The 25,027-nt window shown below is 42.0% G+C and overlaps 1 protein-coding gene across 2 annotated transcripts in view; it reads left to right on the forward strand.

The window, feature by feature from the left end:
• The window catches only part of GNB4 (G protein subunit beta 4), a 97,415-nt gene extending 73,742 nt beyond the window's left edge, over window positions 1-23,673 (forward strand). For both annotated transcript variants that reach the window (XM_083177706.1, XM_083177707.1), the window contains exons 2-10: window positions 7,744-7,852; window positions 12,703-12,741; window positions 12,829-12,935; window positions 13,609-13,672; window positions 14,699-14,861; window positions 15,125-15,191; window positions 16,387-16,588; window positions 18,007-18,223; window positions 18,962-23,673. In XM_083177706.1, the coding sequence (XP_083033832.1) occupies window positions 7,796-7,852; window positions 12,703-12,741; window positions 12,829-12,935; window positions 13,609-13,672; window positions 14,699-14,861; window positions 15,125-15,191; window positions 16,387-16,588; window positions 18,007-18,223; window positions 18,962-19,068 (1,023 nt within the window). In that variant the 5' untranslated portion in view covers window positions 7,744-7,795 and the 3' untranslated portion in view covers window positions 19,069-23,673. The remainder of the gene's footprint in view (window positions 1-7,743; window positions 7,853-12,702; window positions 12,742-12,828; window positions 12,936-13,608; window positions 13,673-14,698; window positions 14,862-15,124; window positions 15,192-16,386; window positions 16,589-18,006; window positions 18,224-18,961) is intronic.
• The last annotated feature ends 1,354 nt before the right edge of the window (window positions 23,674-25,027 follow it).

Below are 25,027 nucleotides of genomic sequence, written 5' to 3' on the forward strand. Positions count from 1 at the left end.
ATATGCCAAAATACACTGGAAAGGATACATAGGGGGACATTTACTAAGATGAGTATTCTACTTTACAGAAGTGATGTTGCTATGGGTAACCAATCAGATCCTGTCTACTATCTTCTAGAGGGTGCTAAACAAATAAGTAGTAGATTCTGATTGGTTGCCCATAGCAACATCACATGTGAAGTAGAATGCACATCAGTAAATTTTTCTTATAGTCTGCCTTATGCGTCGACCAGTGTTAGCGACTTGTTCAGACATATTGTGTTGGCGGTGTAGTTCAAGATATATCTGAGCATTCTGCTGTGTGCTCCGCAAACCACCAATACACTTGCTTTACAAGTAGGCAGTGATTGACAGCGAACGTGGGTGGGAACATGTAAATGCCTGCCTAGTTATGACATTAATCATGAGCGATTGAGCAGGGTGTATGCAGGACACACTGCCCGATCCTTCGAGAGATGTATCTGTATATAGATTGATCTGCAGATCTTCACCATTCCACCAACCAGGTGCATTCACAGGCTGTCACTATGTATTCAAATACATATACTTTGCTATGGAGTTGGTTTCCATTTTTTCCAGCTTCCACTTGTGGAAGACTTTCAACAAGATTTTGGAGTGTTCCTGTGTGAATTTGTGCCCATTCATACTGTAGAACTATGAGGTTGGGCATTGATGTTGGATTAGGTGGCCTGGCTTGCAATCTTTGCTCCAGTTCATTTGAAGGGTGAGTGTTGAGGTTAGGGCTCTGTTGGGGCCCTCGATGGGGTTGAGGTTAGGCCTCTGTTGGGGCCAGTTAAGTTCTTCTAAACCGAGTTTTTGAACTCTTCAGCTACATAATCAGAGTGCTGGTGACTTTTACACACCATGGAGGGTATTCAATCCTGGGTGAATTTCTCGCAAGGTGGAAAATCTGCAATTCCTGCCTGCTTTCTTTGGGCACATTCGACTAGCCCTATTCAATCCCAGAGCTAATATTTTCATCTGTTGGACTACTGACACTCGGAATTCCGATGTAGGAGACACTACCATCGGAATCCTGACTGTTGGAGCGCATACCACACACCCCGTGGGGATATGCACACCACAGCATCACCTCTTAATTGTGTATATGTAGCTCTGCATCAAGCCTGCCGTGTCTGTAAACTTCGGGTCTGATTCTGAACTGAGAGCAAACAAAAAATAAGCCAATAACTGCACCTTTCCAAAACCATGTTACATTTCACATGGGGCAGATTTAAATTTGAGAAGGGTGTGTACACACTGGGATCTAAATTGCAGTGTTAAAATAAAGCTTCAAAGTACTTGTGGACTAGGGCCCTTATTCTGGTTCACTCACAAAGGCAAGTTCCTTTACAAATGGACAAAACCATGTGCACTGCAGGTGGGGCAGATGTAACATGTGCGTAGAGAATTTGATTTGGGTGAGTTATTTTGTTTCTGTGCAGGGAAAACACTGACTGCTTTATTTTTACACTGCAATATAGATCTCACTTTGAAGTAAAACCCCTCCCAAATCTCTCTCTGCACATGTTACATCTGCCCCACCTGCAGTGCTCATGGTTTTGTCCATTTGGGAAGGAATTTGCCTTTGCGAGTGAACAAGAATAATGGCCTATATGCAAAGCAGCCAGTGTTTACCCTGCATGCAAAATGATAAATGTGTTTGCACTCCTTTGTAATATAACCTAGTTTGTCCAGGTGAACTGTTACTTGTTTTTTTTCTCTTCCTTTTATTTACTCAGTATCCAGCTCTTGGTGATGTATTTTACTAAAGCTTCTAAAAATGAAAGGAGTTGGTGTTTCCTATAGCAACCAATCGGATTCTATAATTTTCTTAGATGCAATAAAGAACTGATAGACAGAATCTGTCTGGTTTCTATGGGCAACATCACCTCTTTATTTTTAGAAGCTTTAGTTTAGCTTAATGTATTAGGAATTGATGTGCGGTGAGTGGAGAGACAGAATTAGATATCGGAACCTCTCGCTTATATAATGTGAGCTATGAGTCAGCAGAACGTTGCTCGTGTTTTACTCGCGTCCTATACAGAAACACTTGCCCCTGATTTCCAGATGCGCACCTACTGTGTATGTGCCTGCTGGGTAGTCACTCCTGTGAATGTGCATGCTGGCTACACTTAACCCATGTACACACAGACTCAGCCCCGGTGATTTCAGCGGGGCCCTGAATGTATAAAGCACTTGGAGAGATGGCTAACTACATCCTGCCAGCCCCAGGAGCCACGGCCAAATACAGTCTAATAAGAATATTCTTGCCTGCAAAGTCTATTTGGCAGGGTGATAGTGTGACACTGCGGGGCTATCGCCCGCTGTGTCCACATGGGGCGATTCAAGCAAGCCATCTAAGCTATTTTGAACACAGGTTCTCAAACTCGGTCCACAGGACCCCACACAGTGCATGTTTTGCAGGTCTCACAGAATAAAAAGTGAAATAATTAGCTCCACCTGCGGTTCTTTTAAAATGTGTCAGTATGTAATGAGTGCACCTGTGCACCTGCCGGGTGACCTGGGAAATGTGAACTGTGTGGGGTCCTGAGGCTGAGTTTGATAATCACTGGCTTAAAAGAATCACCCCATTTGTTCTCTCTCTCTCCCCCCCCCCCCCCTTTTACCCTTTACTGTGCTGTGTCCGCAGGGCAAATATTAATCCAGATGGTAATACCTGCCCACCAGAAAAACTTGCACTCTGGTGCATCTACCACAGGACCGACTTTAAGAAGCTGTGGACGATAAAGGTGCATAGATGGAGTTATTTTCACTCGTACAAGCGATTTTTGTGACGGTGGGAAGCTTTCTATAGCAGGATGCTATGGAAAGCCATCCCCTCCGTCTGTCATCTGGTGGCAATACCAGCAGATGAGCACCGGCAATGATGTGGGAGCGTGCCTCGCCACTCATCACCAGGCCATACGCACAGGGCCACTTTATAGCTGAAAGTAGCTCAAACGGTAAAAGTGAGCTGCTTTTAGCTTAAAATCGATATTTAAATGCCTGCTTTGAGTGCACTGATTGCACCCATTAAGGTCGGGTTTAGGCACACAATACCTCATAATTGGAGTATATGGTTACTATTTTAAAATGGGTCCTATGAGTAAGTAGTTCCACCTGTTGACCACGGTCATTGCCTTCCTCTCCTTCCTCTGCATTGGCAAACATGTGCCAATGTTTTGTTGTGTTTTCTGGTGTTTCAGCCAATAACTGAACTATTGGCTTGGCAAGAAATGTAGCATTGGATCTACCATGTACTACAATGGATCAGCTTCCCCAGTACTCAGGAAGAATTTCCTTTCGCTTTACATTCCCCTCTTTACATGAGGACACTGCTTACAAAAAAAAGAGTAGACCAATCGCAGTGAGCAGGACATTGATCTCCTGAAATAGTGCTGCTGTGACCAGTCCCCCTACCTTCAAAACTAGGAACATTTTAGAGGAACAGGAAATGAATGATGACTGTGCTCTTTCTTTATACATGTCATGTTGTGAACAAGGCTTCATACCCTTCTGTTTTCCATAGCAAGGCAATACCTGTGTTCATCACTTTTTTTTAAATCCTGAACATTTTTTTCATTGACTGTTTGGAGAAAACACTAGTGAAATACAAAGCATCACATTCAGTGCTTTCATACGTTGTTTTTTTTTTTTTTTTTTTTTTTCTTTTGCAAAACAAACAAGAAATAAATCTAATACTAATACTAAACAGTAAAAGTTGAAATTGAGAACGAAGTGTCACCAATCACCATGTTCCTCTAGGATGAAATGAATAGTAAGTGTCCGATAATGGCAAATTACACCATAACCAAGTGCACTTCTCACATACATGAGATGTCACCAATTGTATGTACCAAATATCTTGCTTTCGGCCCCCGAATTGAGCCATTGCGTTCTCTCTAGTTGGTGCCCTTGAATGTTAGAAGCCTGGATGGGCAGGACGCTGCCCCCAGTGGATGTGCTCTAAGAGCTTGGACTGTAGTCATGCTTCATACCATTGCAGGAGTGCTCACCTGCACTGAAACCTTGCTTAACTTCTCTGCTCCTCTCGCTGGCCACCATGGCTGCTGCTGCAGCATCATCATCATCATCAGTGTTTCCCCTTCAACCTGAATAGCCTTCTACATCCTCCCACACAGCTGTCCCCATTGCTCATCCTGTGGTCTGATGCCACTTTTAATGCGATTCCGATGCACTGCTGCCACGGATATCGTGAAAAGTGACACATGCTTTTCTTGCAATATGGGGTGCATTTCCGCGTGTAGCTGCAGATCCTACGAGCTGCCATGAATATTAATTGTAGCCCTTACTGGGATCGCATACCTTGCCCTAGTGGGTGGGGGAATTAAGTCCTTCTCTACTGTCCAATGACCGATTCCAATATAAATAGTGCTTGCAATCTTGTGTAACCTCTACATAGATGCTGATTCCCCAGGAATTATTATATTATATTATATTGTTCACTGTGGGGCATTCTTAGCGCCTTATTGGCAGTTATACAAGGATAGTTGCTGTAGATTGCAGATGATCTATCCAGATTGCAGACCTTTTTAGTTGGCTACATGATCCAGTGCCACAGCAGTGCTGGCCTCAGGTTAATGGGTTATGTGAGTAAAAAGAAAACATCGAGTTATGTGTGAACTGTATTAAGGTGAACTAGTTGGCTATGATAGCTTACGGATGATATGTAGGTAGTTCTGCGGTTTGATAAGCTTGCCTAAAGAGGTAAGTTTTAAGGTGGCACATGGGTTTGGAGGCTAGAGGAATGTCCTCTGTGAGGGAGGGTGTTCCGCATAGTGTAACCATGAATCAGAGAAGGTGGTAGTGTGTGTGTGTGTGTGTGTGTGTGTGTGTCTGTGTGTGTGTGACTCGGATCTTGGGTTGAGCTTGGAGTACTCCCTTATCTAATTTTAATTCATTAATTAATCAGTTAAAATAGGAGCAGTAGATGGCAAATATTTCCTATTCACACTGTAACATTAATGCTATCTATACTAGGTTAGATGGGCAATAGCGGACACCATTGTATTCATGCATGTATTCATAATGCTTGCAGTAAAATATACATAGGTGATTACACAAAGCTCATCATTATATGGGGTAAAGGAACCCATCATTTAAAATGTTTGGGAGCCTATTACCTTGTTCCTGGGTTCCGTTATAATTGATAGATTTCATGCACACAATGCTTTCTTATGCCCATCCGATACGCTGTGTACCCCCAGACCTTCCCATACCATTTATATGCCCAAAAGATCTACCCTCCCCCACACACACATACATATATGCCCCCTCATGTCCATCAAAACCTCCACATGTGTTTTATATGGCATCAAACACTCCTCTGCCCACAAGCACTTACAACATTCTGCCAAAGGGATCAGGATGTAATGTTATTAGTAACTATGTTGATGCCAGTTTTCTGACATGGTTCTAATGCTCCATGATGCATTTTAACTGTGGGCATAATAACTTGAAACATGGTAAAGTGGCAAGTACTATACTATGCTTCTATCCTCGTTCATTATTATTATAGTGTTCGCACAAGGCTGTTTTAGTATGGCGCCGCACCTGCCTGGTTTTTAGAGGGCAAAATGGGCCCTGCCAGAACAGCCTGCTTTCAGTATGCTCGGGGGAAGCCCAGTACCACTGTAGATGCTGGGCCCGTCCCCAACAGTGACGTGGCCAAGCCCGGTCAGCTGTCCCAGTCCCCTGCCCTGATTCTAGAAGGATCACTAATTTGCCTATGTTTTGCCACTTCTTGGACCATTTTCAAATATTTGTGCTGCTGGCAGCCACTAGAGGGCACCCAACAGAACAATTGTAGCTCATTTCAGGCACTGCAAGCGTCCGCATTCATCAAGGCTGGGTTTAGTGGAAATGCCATCAGCGCAAAAAAAAAATTATTGCATGCTACCCCACAATCTCCCATCGTTTTAGACTGGAGATCAGATGTAATAGGACACCCATTGACTTGTATTCTCTTTAGGATGTAGTAGTCCCTTTTTGTTCCTGTGTATATTTTAGTAAAATGTGTTTCATCCAAAAGACACTTCTCCTGATATAATTTACGATGTGACTTTTATGTACTGCCATTGTAGCAGGCAGTCAAACATTTTCTTTGTTTGTGTAATTTGCACTAGACACTTTGGTTTTTTGGGGGTGTACGTTTTGGAGCCGTTTTTCTTTTTTTTTGGATCAGGGGCGACTGCATTGCTTCTGCTCCCACCCTCCCGAGGCGGTGAAGGTGCACTGCTTGGTACTTTACATCGGACAACATTGTTAACGGCCATGCGCACGCAATCGTCGGTACACACATTAACATGAAATTTTGTTCCAATTTGCATCCAATAGATTGCCTACTGTATTTATATGGTGCCAAAAGGGATTTATAGCACCTGACAATACATAGATGAGCGAAAAACAAGAAAATAACTAATTACAATACAATGCAATTTAGGAAAAGTTGCATCAGGGGACAGGACACTGATGCAACTATCAGGGCGGCAGAGATATTCTAAGAAAAGGAGATGCCCTTACACTCTAAAGGATATACCCTACCCTACTGTATACCATACATGGCTTTAAGCCTCTTTTTTTTTTTCTGTTCATTTGTTACTGGTTTTTAGACTATGTTCCCCATCAGCTGCTACTAGAAGCATATCCTGCACAGCAGAGGCTCCAGAACAGATGCACATGACCGATTATTATACAATACAAGCTATGCAGCTCGGCATTTGTAATGCTAGGTATAGAGCAACAAGACAGAAGTATTTTTTCGCAGTAGTTAGATTGGAGTATACTAGAATGAGCGATGAGGAACACGGGGCTACAGAACTATTGTTCTCATCACGTGATGTGCCTTCTATTCAGTCATATTTAAGTTCTAGTTTTCATGGTGCTGACAAACTGTCAACAAGCTATTACTATGCAACACAGTTTGCGGAGCATCTGGAAGTGCAGGGTAAGCTAACATTTACTTCCCTAACAGAGGCGTGGCTGGCTGTTTCCTGTTGTTGTGCTAGATGTCTGATGGAGGCAAACACTTCCAGAGCTGCAGAAGGGGGGAGACAATAGCCAAGTGACCTCACATCAAGGTTGCACTCAAGATCATTTCCTGTTTTGCCTCCTGGTGGGGATGGTCTTGAGCATGTCCTGTAGCTACTCCAAGTGTGTAGTTGTAAAGGTGTCTGGAGATAATGACACTGATATATGAGCTTCTGGCAGTCATTTCAGTCTGCTCTAGAGTCTACCTCATGCCTGTATGTGTGTTTATGTATATATAATGTAATAACATTTTGGAGATGGGGGGGGGGGGGGGGGGGGTGTAATAAGGAATTAGTTTGAAGTTGCTGGTTTTTGTTGTGCAACCACATTCTATCCATATTATCCCTCACAAGTTTTAAATCTAAATATTGAGATGAGTAATTTTCTTTACACATCATTCTCTTCCTCACCCTTTTATAGCACCGTTGTAGAACAATAAACTGCCATCACACGCTACTTGCAATGTTTTCCCTTTTTTAGATATGTAATTCATCTTTGTCTTGCAAGAAAATCACTCCAGTTATTATTGGAATTATCAGCTATACTCCTTTCGCCTCTTTTTCACATACAAATTATGCGACATCTTTCCTTTTATATTTTGTGGTAGAAAGAGTTTTAAACAAAATATATAATCAGTGATGTGCTTACTGATGTTAGAAATTAACGTCCTTCATTTGTTTTCTTTTTCAGATTCGTTCTTGTGCTTTGTGGCCACGGTGTGAAATAGATCTACGTTGTCAAAATGAGTGAGTTGGAACAGCTACGGCAAGAAGCAGAGCAGCTGCGAAATCAAATCCGAGTAAGACATCCTTTGTATGCTTCTACACGCTGACCTATAGGGGTCTCCTGGAGCACTATGATCTAGCACAGTGGTTCTTAAACTGTGGGTCCTGACCTTCTCAGCATGGGGTCGCGACTCCATGTTGCCGACCATCAGGCTGATGACTTTTCTAATCTGTCAGTGATTCAAGGAGTCTAAAAAATCTGTTGAAATTGTCTGTTATTTTAGACTCCTCCCATCATGTTGTGCCTCCACAATGCTGCCATATAGGTGCTGTCTGCTGACTACACATGTGATGTGATGACCTTCTGCAGTAACTTGCTGGGGTCCTGTAATTATTTTTATTGTCTGATGGGGTCCCAGAGCAAAATAGTTTAAGGACCCCTGGTCTAGCTTATCTGGGGTTGCTGGTTTGTAGTTTGATAGAGATTAGCCTTTCATTGTAAGATATTTGGCTTGTCCTTAGGAGTGGCATATTACAGGTAGAGTATCCAGATATATCCGAAAAAAACGAAATATTCTGCAAATTATAGGTTTACAGAATATTTCTTTTGGGGAGTGTTTCACCCTAAATCCCCCTCCCCACACACACCCCCTGCACCGTTTTTCATACTCACCCGGGCCCCTGACATTCACTGCGGCCATCGGGTTAAGGGCCCCATACATCAGCAATTAATTGTGACAATTTTCAGATATGGAGATGATTGCCACAATTAATTTTAGATGTGTGGGCTCCCCCATTTGGCAATCCCAATCAAAATCGCCAATCGATTGCTTAATCAGGTTTTTAAACATGTTTAATAATCTGGTATTATCTGCAGATCTTTTTTAGATGTGTGGGCATTCCCAATTCGTCGTCTTCATCTATTTACATTATGAACAGCTGAAATGACAATCGATTGGGGCAATTTCCAGATATGAAGATGCAATCTTTAGATGGAAAAATCTGCCAATCACTGAAGTAAATCTGTAATGTGTGGGCAAAGTCAGATAGATTGGAAAATCCATTTATCTGGGCAAAAAATCCCTGTATCTGGAAATCCATAAATTGTGATTGCTGATGTATTGGGCCCATTAGTCTTCAAAGGTATCCCCGGTCCCAAGTATGCATTGTGCAGGTGCGCCAGTGACTTCACCGGCACAATGCATTCTTGGGACCAGGGATACCTTTGAAGACTTAAAGTGCCCATACACTAATAAGATTTATCTTCAGATCTGGCTGGTTGGAACAAAAACATGGTTATGGATGAGTGACAGTTTGTCAGTTTTCCAGCATTTCCAAGCACATGGTCAACTTTCATGTGCTCTCATCCATAACAAGGATTTTGTTCCAGCTAGCCAGATCTGAAGATAAATCTGCTTGTGTATGGCCACCTTAACTTAAAGGCCGCCGTTGATGTCAGGGGACCAGGGGAGTATGTTAAAAAAAAAAAGGTACTCTTTACCTAGATGGGCGCCAGCGATTGAAATCGCGGGCGTCGGGGGTAAAAATCGCGGTCATCGCGGGTAAATCGGGATGCCCGCGATGACCGCGATTTTCCCATAGGGAACAATGTTAAAAAGGCTGATTGACCGCGATTTTACTGTTAAATGCCTCAATGGACCCGATTTGGCCATAGGAATCAATGTTAAATGGGCCACAGAGCCCAAATAGGCACAATTAACCCTTAAATGTCCCCCCCAATTTTTAACGCCACCCCACGATCCACGCCAACCCGAAGCGTGGCGAGCGCAGCGGTACGCGTCCTCCGACCTTTTCATGCCCTACTATCCACTAGGGCGTGGAGTGAGAATAGAATAGTGTGGCGAGCGCAGCGAGCCACCGAGCCCGAAGCGTGGCGAGCGGACGCGGATACCTTCACAGGTAGACGCGTCCCCTCGCGGGCTTCACAGGTGTCGGCGTCGCCACGGACACCTGTGAAGCCCGCGAGGGGACGCGTATAACTGTGAAGGTATCCGCGTCCCCACGCGGGGCTCGCTGCGCTCGCCACGCTTCGGGCTCGGTGGCTCGCTGCGCTCGCCACACTATTATATTCTCACTCCACGCCCTAGTGGATAGTAGGGCATGAAAAGGTCGGAGGACGCGTACCGCCGCCCCTCGCGGGCTCGCTGCGCTCGCCACGCTTCGGGTTGGCGTGGATCGTGGGGTAGCGTTAAAAATTTGGGGGGACATTTAAGGGTTAATGGGCTCTGTGGCCCATTTAACATTGATTCCTATGGCCAAATCGGGTCCATTGAGCCATTTAACAGTAAAATCGGGTCCATCGGGACTTTTAACATTGATTCCTATGGTAAATCGGGAGCATCGCGTCGCGGGCATCGCGGGTACATTTATGGCCGGCCGCGACGCGACCGACACGATTTCCATGTTTAACATGGGTTTCAATGGGAAATCGCGGGCATCGCGTCGGTCGCGTCGCGGCCAGACATAAATGTACCCGCGATGACCGCGACGGGCGCCCAACTAAGTAAAGAGTACCAAAAAAAAATTTCCAAAATCCCTTATCCAAAATTCTTGATTGTGATCCCGAGCATTTCGCATAAGGGATACTTAACCAGTATATATACAAAACTGATCTAGTGTCTTTAATCCTTTTATATAACCCTGTCCTGTAAGTCACACACAATGTCTGCTGGATTATTTGTTGGCCTACTGAATTGAATGGGAAAATACAGGATAAAGGAAGCACAGATTGGATAATAGAGAGGGCACTAGACCTATTTTTTATCGTGAAGGTACAGATATTGGGTGTGGTACGATATGTTGACATTGACCATGTCGGCATCTTTAATACAGACACTGATTAAATGTTGACATATTGTCCCTGGTGGACCAGAGGTGACTTGCCTGCTTCAAACCTCTGCAGTAGCTTCTGGGTTCCTGATGGTTGTGACCATCACTTGCAGGTCAGAACTACAATGTGTAGGGTGCCGTTGTTGGCATTGAATTGTCATGGCAACTCGCATCCTTCGCATTTAGTTAGACTGACCTCATTCATTGAGTTCTTTATGTTGCCAACTTAAAGACAGTGTTTAAAAAGGGAATGAACATATCAAGGCAAGTTGGTACCTAGAATTGTACATATGTAATCTGAAAGACATAAATAAGTCTAGTCATGTTTGGGGTATAAAGTAGTGTAGCATCATTAATGTAGCTGGAAATGTAATGTCTGGCATAACTGTCATTTTAAAGATGTTATGGGACTAACAGAAATCATAGACCACACAATGCTGCCCCTAAAGTTATTTGTGATCAGTAAATCTCTATACAAAATAGTTGAAGACAAAAAATCCTTATTTTCTATTGTATAAAGAATGTATTCCTGGCCTCTGCATCCATCCTAGTTCCCAGTATGTGGGAGTATGTATTTTGGAGCACAAACCTGTCTTGGCACAATTTGCCATTTTCATACAAAGAAAGTTTGTCAAATAAGCAAAATCCTACTTTATTGTATCCCATGACCTCTTATCCACAATACGGATTTCTCTATTGGGTATAAAAGTATTCGGCCCCAAATCACACAGGACTTATGTATGCACGCAGTTTTTTTCCTTGAGCCATAGAAACCTTAGTATATGTAGTGTTCCCTTCAGCATCGAAAAAGGGGAGGTTGCTAAAGGAATATTGGCACTTTCAATGCGGCGGGCCATGAATGTGGGTGGGGGCACGTCCACTGATGTCGCAAATGAGGGTGGGACAGCCGAAGTCTGTTAGGGGTGTACTCGGCACCTACATGGGTTCTGGGCTTCCCCCTAGAGCTCTAGAAGCCTGCGGCGGGGACGGACGGCACGACTATTTTAGCAGGGCTCCGCAAAACGGCCAGTGTGCATTTTGCCCTTTAAAAATTGGGCATGGCGCCCTGCTAAAACAGCCTAAAATGAACACTATAAATGATATGAAGGGGATACATTTACTAAGCTCCCATGTATCGGCTGGGTACGAACTGACATGGGCCTGTAGTGTTTTTTTTTTTCTAATTCTGGTTATTTACTAAACCGCATGGTTCTCAGTATTTGTGTTTTCCGATGGTGAAGTGATTAGTGTTTAGCTGCCAAACGTGAAGCACGAGTGGATCAGAAAGATGCGTGAAGTGCTTCTTTGTGTAAAATGTAAAGAAAGCTAAAAATAAAAAAAAAGCTGATGTAGATTTCTCCCTCCTATGCATGACCAGCCCCAGGCTCTTTCAGCCAATGCTGGTTCCAATAATACAGGGGATAGACCAGCGGAGCCATTGCCTGCCTGACTAGTGGCTGTATTTTTTAAACCAGGACTGGTTCAAGAGCCCATTGCTGGTTCTGTAAATGTAGAGGGAACCTACATCCCCCTTTTTTTTTTTTTTTACCAGTAATTTTAGAAGCAGCATTGGATCAAAGAACCTGGGGCTGGTTATACTGAGGAGGGGGGACCCCACACGTCTGTTTTCAATCTTTAACTCCTTATTTTACACTAACAAGCACTGCAGGGATGGAAACACTAGTTCTATTTGGGAAGTGCATTTTTAGCTGAATTAATGGCAGTTTGCAGATAAGAATTATAGTAAATTCTGGTGTTGTGGTGCCTGTGGAAGGTCCTGGTGAGTTTGGCCATTGGGCTATTGATTCTTAGATGTGAGTTCTGCTGTGATTTTTAATTCGTATATAAGGAAACTGCCAGGTTTAGTTGAATGAATTTCTGAAATCAAATTCCTGGCTGAGATTGCCTCCTTCAGTTCGCTCTGAAGTGTCCTATAGGGTAGTGACTGCAAACTGTAAAATTGCATTAACCCATTCCCTTCTATAATTTTGATAAAACCATAGCATTTCATATTTCCTTTTTATACTATCGGAACCCGTGCTTATTGAACCTCTTGTGTTTCCTTCCCTCCTAGGATGCTCGGAAAGCATGCAGCGACACGACCCTTGTTCAGGTAAGCAGTAATCGCAGTGTCATTCTGTGCAGGCTTCTCTGTTGGTTGTAAAATGTCCTTGATGCAGGTCTTTGCTGTTTCCACTAGATCACAACCAGTTTGGACTCCGTAGGTCGAATCCAAATGCGAACCCGACGCACATTGCGGGGCCACTTAGCTAAAATTTATGCCATGCACTGGGGTTCAGATTCAAGGTATGTACGAGTCTACCACTTCAGTGACACTGCGGGGGTCATTCAGTCCTTTTCGCTGCTGTGCTAATTCTCAAGCCGACGGATTATCGAACAACTGCGCATCAGCGTGCATGCAGGACGCCAAACAGCCCCAAAAACCCCAAAGATGAATTTAATCGCAATCCCCCATAATCTAACAGGAAATTGCCATTTGAGGGTGGTGACCAACGTTTTCTGGGAGTGACAGGAAAAACGCAGCAGGCTGAGGATGTGTGACTTCCGATCCGGCCTCCATCAGCCTGGCTCTGTCACTGAGGTGTGGAAGGGTCAGAGTTATGCACACCCGCACAGACCAGGGAAATCATTTGACGGCGGGTGAGGTGCGAATTGATTTGCAGCCCAGCAAGCCGTTCGCAGACTTGCGCGGAATTTGACTCTGTCTGGGCGCCAGCTCTCTGATCGCCGACCTCTGCAAATTCGCACAGCAGCGACCAGGTCTGAGTCAGGCCCTATATGTATAGTTATGTGCAGATCTCTAACCGTTGAGCCAGTGCTGGTGTTTTCCTGTTGCAGGATTCATAAAGTGTTGCATGTTTATTCAGGACTACATTTAGATTGTAGATATGTGAAGTCCATTGGGAAATGTTTAAAATGTACCACATTGTAGCTTATGAATGTATGTGTCTTTTCCTAGGCTATTAGTGAGCGCATCTCAAGATGGAAAATTAATTATTTGGGACAGTTACACAACAAACAAGGTACAATTCGCTATTCGCTTTAGATTTGTGCACTTGGATTTTCCGAACTCTTTTATAAACACCATTGCGTTTATGCAACTGTCATAGATAATTCCATGTGCTTTTAAATATGTTTACAAATGCATTTACAGTATACTTATTATACATAGCCGAGTTTAAGCCAAATGTTAGTGGAAATACAAATGGCCCCGCTTCTCAGTCACGTCCCATTAAAAGGAATGACATTTTGAGCTTTGACGTTCATCAGGCGCTGAAATGAAACCAGAAGTGTTTTTTTTTTTTTTTTTAAATCTATTTAAAAGTACATGAGCGTACACATTGCTGTCCTTGTTTTTGTCTTTAGAAACCATGTTAAATTTAGACCTAACATGCAAGTCTATACCAAGCACTTGTTTTGAAGACTTATTTACTGTTTTTGTTCTCTTTTGCTGGTTTATATTCTGTTGCCTGTCACAGTACTATTTCTAGAAAATTACCTTTTAGTTATGTTCAATCATGTTTAATTTATGGGTTGGTGCATACAATTCTAAATTTTAATAGGCAAATTTTTTTTATTTAATGTTTTTGTTTCTGGTGAGGGCTGAGCACTGTCCTTAAGTGTGAAATTTAAAGAACCCTTCATTTTACTTAACTTCATTAATCCATTATTACTTACATTTTTATAAATGGGTATGGGTAATAACTTTTGACAGTCATAAGGTCAACTGTCCAGGACGGCATTGGAGGGTATTCATTGCTAGCCAATATTTCCACTACTCGGAAATATCGGGCAGGACCTATTCAATCCCAGACATTTTCATCTGGGACCTGCAACTGGCAGGTTCAGAAAAGCCGAATCTGCATTTGTGGAAACAGACTCTACATTTGCGCATTAGCGTCCATGGGAAAAGACGAGGGTTCGCCGAACCACGTCTTTTCAGAATTTTGGAATGTTTCCGAAAGTCAGGGGAACAATGAATATCGCCATCAGTGCGACAAATCTAGAAATAAATCCCTGCGGTTTGTTAATTTTTCTGTTTCCTCTAGATGCATGCCATTCCTCTGCGGTCCTCCTGGGTGATGACTTGTGCTTATGCTCCATCTGGAAACTATGTAGCTTGTGGAGGATTAGATAACATCTGCTCCATTTACAATTTGAAAACAAGAGAAGGAAATGTACGTGTGAGCAGAGAGCTACCGGGCCACACAGGTAAGGACTTGTGACCAGTAATATGCGCTCCCAGAGGTGTATCCGGGGGGCTGTGATGCACAGTTTTCAGAAATCATTATGTATATGTGTGTTATGTATATGTGTGTAGAGAATGAGGACAGCCCTGTACTACATCCTCCTTAACATTTAATAAGCAAGCATAGTTCTTATGGGGAGAAAAAGAACTACACATTAAAGCTCTCCTGGTAATAGCTTCTTATTGAACAGATATTTCTATACATTTATCTCTTTTTACTTCTCAGGTTACCTATCGTGCTGCCGCTTTCTAGATGACAACCAGATTGTCACAAGCTCCGGAGACACAACCTGGTAAGCAAGTATTTCACACGTTGCCAGTGTTTGTGGGCCTAGAATAACTGGCTGAGCAGTTGCTGTATGTTACTGTAGCTTTCCTTCATGAAGAGCCGCTTATATACATTTAGATGCTACTGCTGATCAGAGCCTGTACTGTAAAGACTGCCAAACGCTACAGTAATTTGGGCCAGTTTCCGACAGATGGGACTGGGGAACAGGGGTCGCAAACGATAAATCACATGTGAAAGGACTGCATGCCATCCTGCTATCCAGGAAGGCCCTGGGCACAAATCGCTGTGTGTATGGCCGATAGCGCTATCGCGGGGATGGATATTTCAAGCATGTATCTAGTCATCGCCTGTGTTCTCTCTATTGAGAACATGGGCAGTGACAGATCGCTCAGCACACGTTGTTGTTGCTGCTCGGTGTGCTGATCGATTCAGTGCCACTCAGCACAAAGCTGAACTTGCCCAGTGTGTATGGGGGTGTGAGCCATAAGGGATCCCTTGGGGTTGAACGATTAAAGAAGCCCCTAGGCTTCAAACTGCCATCTATAGATCTATAGTACAGACTCTGGGAAAGTTTTCCCTCATTTGAGATGATGTGGTATGCAGTCAGACCTCAGGGGAGGCAGATTTCAGAGCTTTGCTGGCATATTGCTATTTGGACATCACACTCTTTATATGAAGTTGGCGGTGGTCCTAGCTAAGGAAGACTACCTCCACCTCCTGGGTTACATACCAGGGAATGGAGTGTGGTGATTGTATTTGTGGTTATGGATATTTGGAACATGGACAATACAGTATATGCAGCATATAATCTTACATTATGTTCTATTTGGAGTCGGTTGTAATATTTCACCACGTTTTGGCACATTATTTTATTATGTGCATCCATGCGGTGTCAATAAATCCAATGACTTGGCCATAGAACTTGAGCTATGGTTATCTTTGTTTAGAAATCAAATTGAGTTATGGAAGGACTATTGCTGAAACTGTAGCGCCACAATACTCTCTCATTTATGTCACTTTCCTTTCTAGCAGTTTGGGATTATCTGTGCTAAATGCAGAGCATGTGTGATCTCTTTTCTACCTGGTATTAGGTCATGTCTTCCAGGAATTTACCAGACATTGATTTTATTTCCTCACATCGCACCAAGTAATTCCATGATCATTTTTGAAGAATGTGACCTGCATGATTTCTTTTGCAGTGCATTGTGGGACATAGAGACTGGGCAGCAGACCACAACCTTTACCGGGCACACTGGAGATGTGATGAGTTTGTCTCTGAGCCCCGACATGAGGACTTTTGTCTCTGGTGCTTGTGATGCTTCTTCTAAGCTGTGGGATATCCGTGATGGCATGTGCAGACAGTCTTTTACTGGGCATGTTTCCGACATCAACGCTGTCTGTGTAAGTAATGCCCTTACCATAATAATAATACTAAAATAGATAGTATCTATGTGGCTTTTGGGGACTCCTGACACTGAATATAGGGGTGCCCTAAAGGGCATCATTTAGGTCACTAGGTCCTTTTATGCAAGTCTTGTATATGCACACTAAATAGGTAAATGGCTGCACTTCCTACATTTGCTCACAGTTGGGACAGTACCGGAAAATGAGGATTATACACAATAATATATAGTGTGCCCCACCCTATTTCTAAACACTAGGCTGGTATACTGCTCACCTCAGGCCTTCTATGCTGGCACTGACTGCACAGTGCCATGTAAGTAAGTTTTATTTATATAGCGCATTTTCTTCAACAGGACTCAAAGCGCTTTACAGACATTAAAAATAACAGTGCACATACTGCAATACAAAGGGTTATCAGTACAAGGAACAGGCAACAATTGCAGTACAGATGTGCATCACACATACAGATATGCGCAACACGCATTCTAATAAGGGACACGGACATGGGGAACATATGTACCGAGCTGTGCAGTACCCAGGCAGCCATTCAGCAGCGCCACATGGTGATTGCACAGCCAGATAGGTAGACAGTAACAGTACAGAGACACAGACATGGGGAACATATAATTACTGAGCTGTGATGTACAATCGGTGCCCCATATCCCAATTTGGCTCTGCAACCATGACCCATGCTTTGGGTGTCATATTCAGCAGGCAGACTTGTATAAGAGAGGTTTTTTTTATTTAACCCACATTCTGTGTATTTCTTCAAGAAGACCATGATCATTTCCAGCAGCAATTTTAATGTAAACAACAAAACACTTCTTAAGATGCGAAGGGGCGAAGGGGCGAAGGAGTTGTTGCCACAGTGTTTGTATGCCGGCAAAAGTAGGCGTCTCATCTTAAAGTGCTAGCTGCCAATGGGGTAACAAAGATTTTCTTTAGTCAGATTCCCGCTGCCATAAGGTGCAAACTTGCTGGGTGAATGCTGCCAGCACCTATTGAAATCCGCCTTTCCTTTGCATACTGTACTTCCAATTTCCTATGACCATGACTGTACCCACTAACCACTGAACCCCTAACATTGGTCCTAAATGTAATAGTCTGTGAGTTGCAGTCTTACAAATAGGGGTGGAAGGCGGTGTCTCCTTTTCCAATCATGATAACCTATGAAAAAATTTAAGAATTCTGAGGATTGGGTCATCAGAACAAATACCATACTGTAGGTCTGGTTGTTTACAGCTTAGTTAGACTAATGTATTTATTTATGAAGAGACCTATGTGCAGATGCCACCACTAACGGATGGAACATTCTCAGGGCATTTGCTTGGCGTGAGCTAGAAGGTACCATTTAGAGACCACTTTAGATGGAAAATTGCAAAGGGGAAAAACTATCGCTTATCTGTATCTTGCAGTTCTTTCCCAACGGACATGCATTTGCCACCGGCTCTGATGATGCCACTTGTCGGCTGTTTGACCTGCGTGCTGACCAAGAGTTGATGATGTATTCTCATGACAACATCATTTGTGGCATCACATCTGTAGCTTTCTCTAAAAGTGGCCGTCTGTTACTAGCGGGATACGATGACTTCAACTGCAATGTGTGGGACACCTTGAAGGGCGAAAGAGCCGGTAAGTGCCTGCTGACTGTTCTATTAGATTGTCATAGACCAGGTTGCACTGCTTCCTAACCATCCAGGCTTAAGTGAAGTCTGAGGTGCTATTTAAATATGTTTATGTTGTTGGGCCAATCCTCCTCCAGCACTGGCTGTCAGTGACCTGGCCAGGAATTTTTTTCATTCAGTTCCTTCATCACCTAGTTGACATGACAGAACAACTGTAAATAACTCTGAACTGATAAATTACCACATGACTTAGTCACTTTAGATTACTATTCCCAAAAATCTGTTACCTTGGTGCATAAGAAGCATACTGTATATTAAAAAGTATTAAATTCTGCATTCAAGCCTTTGCAGTTACATGCATTTTTAAGACCCCATACACCATGCGATTCGTTCACGATTTTACCCAAATCCGGAGGATCTAGCCGAGAAATCGTCCCAAATAGCAAATGTGTGACAGCCGATCTGTGGTCCTTGTGTTAATCGTATCGGATCCGATCATACATGCTTACATGTAGGATCTCCAGGTCGGACCCCCTCCCGGCGACAGGGAAAGGGGATCGCATGCGGTACATCACATGCAAAAGTACCACATGCAATGTATTGTATGCGATCCTGCCCTTTTTACTAGTTCATATTGAATCATTTTAAAGTAATGACAAAAATATAATTATGCATAAATGTGATACTTTTTTACACTTTTGCATAGTTGGCTTTCCTTACGTATTTGTTTCTGATGTTTCCGCAGGAGTCCTTGCTGGTCATGATAACCGCGTGAGCTGTTTAGGTGTAACCGATGATGGCATGGCTGTAGCTACAGGGTCTTGGGACAGTTTTCTCAGAATCTGGAATTAACTTGGGCAAAGATAAATGATCTTGTAAATTCTCCACCGAGATCTGGAGAGGTCAATGCTGCAGCCTACAGCTGTGAAATAACATTTCTACCTTGTATTTGCAGGTGAAGTTTTTCTATTCACTGATAATTATTACACAAAAAAAGGCTTTCTTTAAACTAGTAAAAATCAAGTGAAGTCATAAGGGTTCAAAGGGGAAAGAGCATCGGTGACTAATTTAAAAGGGGCTAGCACACAGGATCATGGTGACCAAGAGTCTAGGAGCCAGTCTTTATTTTGTGGTTTGGTTAAGTTGTTTTAACCCTTTTGCTGCTAGAAAAGTCAGTTTTGCATTGTAGACCTTTAAAGCAGCCACATGGTTAAAGGATTTCTGCTTTGTGCTCAAAGTCTGCTGAGTCTGTACGTATTATTATTTTTATTATTTTTGTACATAACTGAATGTACACACTATAGCAGCCGATCATGTAATGTTTGTATGTAAAAAAACAAAAAAAAACAAGAAAAAAATACAAAAAAAAAAAAACAGGAAAAAAAAGAAAACAGTTAAATAATGCCTTTTTTTTTTATTTAAAGAATATGAATTGTAGCTTTTTGAACGCCACAGTAATTTAGTGATAAATATACTGTTTATTTTGTTTTTCTTTATTTTTCTTTGTGAATTTGCTGTGGATGAAATGAAGTCATTGCTCTGTTTTTGTATCCATACGGTTGTAGTACATGTTCACGTTAGACAGGCCAGTTTTATAAATCTGTTCACTACTCCCTTGTATGGCATCATGGAACGGAGAGATGGTAGTGTTATGTACTAATCCCATTGTGCAGTACCAGAAATATGCAGGAACATTTAAACCCACTATTCTAGTGTCTAACTTGAATGCACTAATGTAAATTGCTAAAATTCCCATCTACCTGCACTGAAAGAAACACAAAACAGAAAAACTTGAATCTATTCTTTCATTTTGTCATTTGTCACAGCCATTTAGTAGAATTTGGGATAATTGGGGACGATCAAAACACTTTAAGCCCTTTATATTAAATATAATAATGACAAAGATGTGGCTAGAAAACAGTCATTTTGAGCACACTGGGATTTGCCGTCACAAGTAGCTGGAAAATCGTAGGTTGCTAAATACCATCCTGACCCAACACACAAGCAATAAGCCTTTTTTTTTTTTTTGGTTTTCCCTCTCTGCTGTAACAACATCCCAACCTACCAGGGGACGTTATCAGACTGGTGTAGGTAACCGCACACTGTACATTTGCATACTATTAAATAAGCCTTACGCTTGCTTGAGTTGTATATAGTCTTTTGGATGCCAAAACAAATCTAACATGCCAACAAAATGCCACATTTTTTTTTTGTTTTAATACTTTAGCAGCACAGTAATTCTGTTCTAGGGCCATTGCTTTCATTACTTTGCAATTGCATGCAACATTCCAGAAATCTTTGGCTTTGTAGAGGCTTTCAGCCTAAATAATTGTGGAATGAGACAATTCTGCAGTTTCCCAAAAAAAAAAAAAAAATTCCCTGGCCTTCATTCTGGAAAACAAAAATCGCCATTAAGCAGGTGCATTCATGTGCTTTTGTGTACATCTGTTCCAGACCGCTGGGAGGTTTATCTCAATGACCTCACTTGCACCGTTCGCTTGAAGTCTCTACAGTTTCTAGAGGAGAATAAAAGATATCACTTAAAGCTGCTCAGTGCCAAAACTGTTTCCTAAAGTGTTTAATGCGCAGTCATCTCCAAAACACAGAGCCGAGTGACCAGTTTATTTGCTGAATTAATCAGAGAACCCAGCCTGTCAGGTTCCTAAGGAATGTCCTGTCACTGGCTGCTAATGAATCTATAGGCCGCATTCATGGCCCAGTGATCTCGTCTGCGAGCTGATAAACTGCTGCCTTCTGTCTGTTATTTGGGCCTACATAATGGCTACTGCCTAGCATGCCTCATCACAATCCTTCTAAAAGTGCCAATAAACATTCAGTGAAGAACACCAGATTCTAGAGCCATTTGCTGCACACGTATTCTAGTAAGGAGGACCAAAGGATGACCATGGTGTGATTTGTATTCTGCATAGTTCAGGATTGTTTCACTTTCCCAACAGCCTACTTCACCATGGGTTTTTGTTGCTTTTTTTCTCTCTCCTTTTGATGTCTATGGTATGAATTGAGTTGCTACTGCACACATGGGGAATTCTTTGCAGACTAGATTTATCAAATACAATAATAGCGTCCCCTTTGAGCACAATTTTGAGATCAAACAGAACATACAATATTTATTTGCTCCTTGTTTAATGTGACTTCTTAGTACGCTTAACCATGCTGCAAAGTGATGACCCGTATGCCATTGTGGCATGTAAAGATTGCAGCCCCCACCCGCCTGAGATTATGACATTAAAAGGTAGATCTGTGTTGGGAAGCAGCTGGGAGTTCTGGGAAATCAGATTCTTGTTCTGATCAGGTTTTTGTACGATGCTTGTTAAAATAGCCAGAGCACTCTTATAATATTTTTTTTAAGCTTGTGTTGTTAAATGATTGGGAGTCTTAAACAGAATTTCCTAGGTTTCTAAATGTGAATTCTATTCTAAACAAACTTTTGACACCATTTTGACAGTTGAGTAAATATTTTAATTTACTACTTTTTTTTATTTTTTTTTCTTACACTAAATGTACCAGTTGTGTAGTATAGGTTGGGTATTGTAGATTAAATAGATAGTACTTCCTGTATCAGCAGGATACCCACATACTGCTCGTGTGCAATGTTGACACCTAAGAATTGATATTATATTTGTATTAGCTGATATTAGTTTGGTTCCTTTGATAAATTTGGGAATTTTACAATGTGCCAAGATTTGAACCATTGTATTATCGCCACCTGCAATGTGTTTTTATTTGTCTTCCTTCCCCCCTTTTTTTTGTTATTAAATAAAGTGAAGTGGCTGGCTTCAATAAGGCAGCCATTTTGCAGGTCATTAGGAGGCAGCATTGACATTGGCTAAGAAATGGCATCTGTTGTGAAGGGGTGGGAGGTCTTAGGATCGGCTGCTTTGTGGAATAACCAATTACTACCAACTAGAGACCTGAAATAGCAGCATGATTAAATGGTCAGCCTGCAGCATTGCTGCCTGACGTATGAGCCAGGGGGTAATATACTGTAGAAGGAGGGTATAATGTGCCACAACTATAAAGTCACTGTGTACCATTTGCTCTAAACGTTGCTTCTGATACACAAGTAAATATTGCCTTTCCTTTACAAACAAAACTATTTGTTCCTGTGCAAATAGGCTGTTTTATTACAATTTTTTTGTTTGTTTAATATATACAAATGATTGCCAATTTCCTTGAACTTGGCCTTGATAACCGTGTCTTGCAAGCCCATCCATCTGTGACATAAACCAAAATGAAACCAACGGCCAAGTGGGTGGTTTTGCTGCTCCTTAGCAGGGTGGAGATAGGGCCACCGCTGCCTGACTTATACATTCAGAACGATGCATACACTGCGCTTTCCCCTGCCAGAATGAACTGCTAATTGCTCAGTACATTCCACCATGTTGCAGCTACAGGTATTAAGTACTGTGTTCTGGCTCTTCTGTAAAAGAACTCCGACTACTTTTAATTCCTGAACATTTATTTGTATCTTTGATTTTTCTTTATTTCTTAAGTTGAGTGACAGAATCTAAGATTGCGTTTCATGTGCAAGTAATGAAGCATGGGTAATGGTGCACCTTGTATACTCTGGCATGCATGCTAGTGAGATCTCTTCCTGACGCTCAGAGGCATCATCAGCCTTGTCTCTTCTATTTTTATCCAATTGCTGGTTGTATAAAATACATGCAGAATGTTTAATGCCGTGTTGTATGGTAATATGTGCAAACAGTGTTACTGATTGGTATAACCTGATAACACATTACATGTGCCTCACAAATTCTTCTACCACACAGTATGCTAGGGTTCGAGTAACATGGACTTCAGTGGAGACTAGATCTAGATCTTTTACGGCCTTCTATTGCTTTCCTAACATAGTGGTGCTTACTCCTGTGTGATTCTCCATCCTGGGGGAAAAAAAGGCAAAAACAAAAAAACTGAGAAAAAAAAAATTAAAAATGAAAAAAAGAGCATCTTTTAACATGTGAGTTATTACACTTTATATCCATAGAAGTCCAAGGTTTAGTTGCTTTTGAAGAAACATTGTTTTGTTGCTGTAATATACACTTTAAAGAGGACAATTCTAGCACATTCATTTTATAACATTTTTACTCCATGTGTTGCTGACTTTGACAAAAGGCTTTATAAATATCGATTCTGAATTTAATTCTGCACTGCCTTTTGGATTGTGTATGTATTAAGAACTGTCTTAAAGGTTTTAAGCCAATTAAAAACCAGGGACATGCCATGTTTGCTTTTTAGGTTTTTTTTCCCCCCCTTTTAACAGTTGCTGTTGTATAAAAATATTTCCCTGTGAAATAATCACTTGCTATAAACGTTTTGTTTATATTTTTCCACAATTGATTTTTTTTTTTCTTTGTATTTGTACAGTGGCTCAGTGAAACCAATATGTTGCCATGAATTGATATTGTAACCAATAAACAAGTGCTTTTAACCAGATATTTGTTGTATATATTTTTTTATTGCGGTTTCCTGAACTTGCTCTACAAACACTCCTCAGTCTGCAAAGAGACCTTCTGATTTAATTTAGTAGGATGAAACCTGGATATTTATAGTAGTAGGTTTTTTTTTCCCGCCATAATCCTGTAGTGTATTTGATTGGATTTTATTTTGATGGATTTGATCATATGTTAGCAGCTGTTAGTGACACATGCCCGACAGAGCAAAATGGGCCTAGAAATGTTTTTTTTACAGCAGATCTTCAAGTAAAAGGTACAAAATGTCAGCCATTATAATTATAGGGATGAGATTTAATATCCAGACCTCACGAGGTGGTGGATTATCAAATGTTTTGATCAGTATTACAAACAAGAGCCCCGCTACAAATTGGTTTGGTCCGAATTAACGGGCCGATTGGTCGCAATTGGCCAAAATCGCCTCAGTGTTTGGGCACCTTAAGAGGTTAGAGGAGGTGGAGGGGTTCTTGCAAACATTGTAAACGCTTACAGCTCACAGAAGCCACCATTGGGCTTCCCATGCCTGTGCTTCATGTAATACATAGAGCAGCAGTAGGAGGTTGGCCTGGATTGTGTTTGGGGTGGCTGTATGACATCACACGCAGCATTGCGAGCTGGAAAATGGCTTCCCTGTCTATGCCTTCGCAGCCAGGGGTTACTTTTAGTATTGTGGTTGAATCATATTTTTATGGTTTGATCACATTTCTGTGATGCAATTAGGATTGCGATTGCATTATGGGGAGTGCCCTTGTATGCTGGGATGCCCCCATGCAAGAAACAGAAGTTACCGTTTGAAGCTGAATGAGCCCCATTGTGCAGATCTTGTAATAAGGATTTGTCCAATGGGTACAAAAATGATTATACATGTTATGACCCCTATTCATTCGTTAAACTGGGGCAATGGCTGATCTTACAGGAATTGGGAATAATGTTTAAAAATCCTGGTTGGCATTGGCAAATTGGGCATGTATAATTTCCACAATTCATTAATAGATCACTGAACATTGCTGGGTGCAGGGTGCAATTAGTCTAGGCATGCTCCAACTGAAACTACAGCATGGGACAGAGAAATATGTACGGGCCAGTGCCTATTCTGTTTGTGACTATCAACTTCATACCAGATACAAATGGCCTAGTCAGCCTGCCTCATTTTGGGTACACGCTAGGCCAGACATTCCCAACCACGGTCCTCAAGGCACACCAACAGTGCAGGTTTTGTAGATATCCAGTCTTGAGCACAGGTGACTTAATTAGTTCCTGAGTGATTCTGATTAAACCATCTGTGCTGAAGCCTGGATATCACTAAAACCTGCACTGTTGGTGTGCCTTGAGGACCG

The sequence above is a fragment of the Crinia signifera genome, chromosome 3 (genome assembly GCF_055691185.1).
Source record: "Crinia signifera chromosome 3, ASM5569118v1, whole genome shotgun sequence".
Taxonomy (NCBI): Eukaryota; Metazoa; Chordata; class Amphibia; order Anura; family Myobatrachidae; genus Crinia; species Crinia signifera.